This window comes from Meriones unguiculatus, chromosome 16 (genome assembly GCF_030254825.1).
Source record: "Meriones unguiculatus strain TT.TT164.6M chromosome 16, Bangor_MerUng_6.1, whole genome shotgun sequence".
Lineage (NCBI taxonomy): Eukaryota > Metazoa > Chordata > Mammalia > Rodentia > Muridae > Meriones > Meriones unguiculatus.
In genome coordinates, this window is record NC_083363.1 from 58,030,044 (window position 1) to 58,032,743 (window position 2,700).

At 46.0% G+C, this 2,700-nt stretch overlaps 1 protein-coding gene across 1 annotated transcript; it reads right to left on the reverse strand.

Annotated features, from left to right (window-relative positions):
• Positions 1-1,423: 1,423 nt before the first annotated feature.
• Positions 1,424-2,363, reverse strand: LOC110563656 (MICOS complex subunit Mic26). Its single transcript, XM_021660825.2, has one exon. It carries the CDS (start codon positions 2,312-2,314, stop codon positions 1,718-1,720), a length of 597 nt encoding a protein of 198 aa, XP_021516500.1. The 5' UTR covers positions 2,315-2,363; the 3' UTR covers positions 1,424-1,717.
• Positions 2,364-2,700: the final 337 nt, after the last annotated feature.

Consider the following 2,700-nt stretch of genomic DNA (forward strand, 5'->3'; position numbering starts at 1 on the left):
AAATCAGAGACTTGAAGGGTTGATAGGTCCCAACCGTTGGAACAGCGACAGTTTGGCTGAAGTCAGAGGGGAAGAAACTCTCCCATGCTGTGGAAAAAGACAAGCAAAAAAATTAGGAAACTAGGCCAGGAAAGGGGGTTCAGGGACCCCCCAACACTGATGGGGATCTGAGTCCATATCTGGAGGAATTTAGACAAAACTATCCACAGAGCACTGTGCCCTGGCTTCCTCAGGGCTCCCACCACTGAGGGGAAAGGTGGACAGGAAAGAGAAGATCTTTTAGAAACCTTCCAAGTCCTGGGAGACAGAGTCTCAGCCAAGAAGACTCAGCTGTGTGTCCCTCAGGTCACATGCCTAGGTCCTAGAGGAAGGAACGCAGACGCCTCCTGATGACCACAGTTCAGCCATTGTGCAAATCCTCACTTCCGTGAAGAACAAGTATAGGAATTCCTGGGGCATTGGCTACCGCCAGCTATGGAGAATGGGGTTCGATGAGATAGCTAAACCCCTCTATGGCAGCACCAAGGGTATGCAGCCTTTGGAATGGATGGAGACTGAGCAGAGGGATCTTCAAAGCCAGGAAAAAGGCCCTGGTGACTGCCCCAGGCCTGGCCCTACCACGCATTACTAAACCATTCTGTGTATGTATGAGGCCAGAGGCATTGTCTTGGGTGGGGGGGCCCTCACACAAACCCTGGGACCCTGGAAAAGACAGGTGGCATCTGTCCAAGAGACCCAGTTGCAGCTGGAAGGTGGCATGCACAAGGGCCATAGCCACCCTGCTGGTGTGAGATGACAAGTTAGCTTTAGGGCACAAACTGTTCCTCCCAGCCCATGGTCTACTGGAACCCTGTTGATGGGGATGGGGGACCATCTGAGAAATGAAGATTTAATGTCTGGGTGACTCAATGCCAAGCCCTGCTTCTGGATCAACCCCCGGGTTGGTTCTACAAGACATCAGCTCTTAACTCTACCAGTCTCCTGATGGATGATGTGTTGGAGGTTGATCTAATGCTAATTACTGGCCCTCAAGATCTGGTTACTTCCCAAAGGATACACCCATCTTTGTTTGTATAAACCTGCCTAAGACATACCTGATTGGTGGATTAGACAGTCTATACCTGGGCAGGGCAGAATGGGGTAGGCATGGCTAGGGTTCCTAGGCTTTTGAGGAGAATCACAGGAAACAGATGGACAGGAGGAGAGGAAGAAGGAGGATGCCACAATGGGTTAACCTGGAGAAGAAATGACATGGGCCTGAAGGAAGGACTCCATTAATGGTGTAAAAGGGCCCAGTGGTTTAAAAAGGCCCAAATGAAGAATACAAGCAAGTACCATGGGATTATGGATGGAAGGTAGACCAAATGAGGACAATTAAGGTGGATGGCATTGGATGGGGGCTGGGAGATGGATCGTGAGGATATTTTTTTTTTTCTGTTTGAATCTGGATTTTAATTATGTACATAAATAGTAATATAAGAACGAGAAGTTCTAAGGCTTGTACATTATTTCCATGTGAAGGATTGCAGATTAGTTGGCCTATAACATGGCATCAACCAAGATAGCAAAAAGGCTTAGTGTTGTTTTTCCTGAAGAAGAAAGCCAGTTTACTATATCCAATACTGATTTTGCCATTTGCTGTAGAAATACTGATTTACCATCTGGAGTTTCCAATGTTTACCTATAACTGATTAAAATGGGAAGAGCATGGAGTTTTCTATTTATTTCCAGGTGAATTCTTCACATTTCCTGGCTTCTGGACATGTTCCTTCCACAAATCTTCTACAACTATGTACCCTCGTAATCCCAAGTCATATAACTTCTCTCCGCTGACCTGGGCAATGGAGATGGCTTGTTGTGGGTAATAGATAGAGGCACCTAATCCCATGAAAAAAGGAGGATACACCAGCTTCTTTATTTTTGAACCTCTAGCAAAAATGAGTCCAACAAAACCAGCAAAACCAATAACACCAAGTCTTGGGAAAAATCCAGGAGGCGCATTTTGAAGATATTCATATTTGTCTACTCCCCACTGGACAAAGCCTTCCACCTTTGGTTTAGTTCGGGAATATATTTCCTCACACCAACTTGTATATGGCTCAAAATGATGTCGGAGTTCTGAGATGTTTTCTTCAAGTTGAGTCCTTGGCTCCTCCACATATTTAGACCGACCCTCAGGAACTGAGTAGAGTGAAAGCTCATCAACCTTTATGCAATTTTTGTGAGCTGAATCCTTTTTGGGAGCTGCATAGACTCTGAAGGTGAGCAGGCTCAGGCTGGCTGGCCCAACAGATCTCTGAATTACCTTGAACATGTCGCTGGCAGCCGCGACTCCGGCAGGGTCACCGATCGTGAGGATATTGAGACAGTGTAATGAAATATCTGCCCAGCCCAAGGTAAATAAGGCAATTATAAATCTAACATGTGTCTGTGTCTTATTATTTGTGATAACAGGTTAGATAATACCGCCGTGATAATCATAGGGCTGATAATAACAAACATTATATAGCCCACAGCCTCTTTTTAATTTGCTACAATGACGATGACTCCATGGGTCTCCTACATGACTGTCTTGAGGTGACTGACCTGAGCCCATCTGTCAGGCCTGATCTGACTGACGTCCCATTGGCGACACCAGACAAGGTCATGTTTTCAGTTTAGAGCAGTTTCTCCCTGAAACAAGATTAGGTGTTCCAGGGC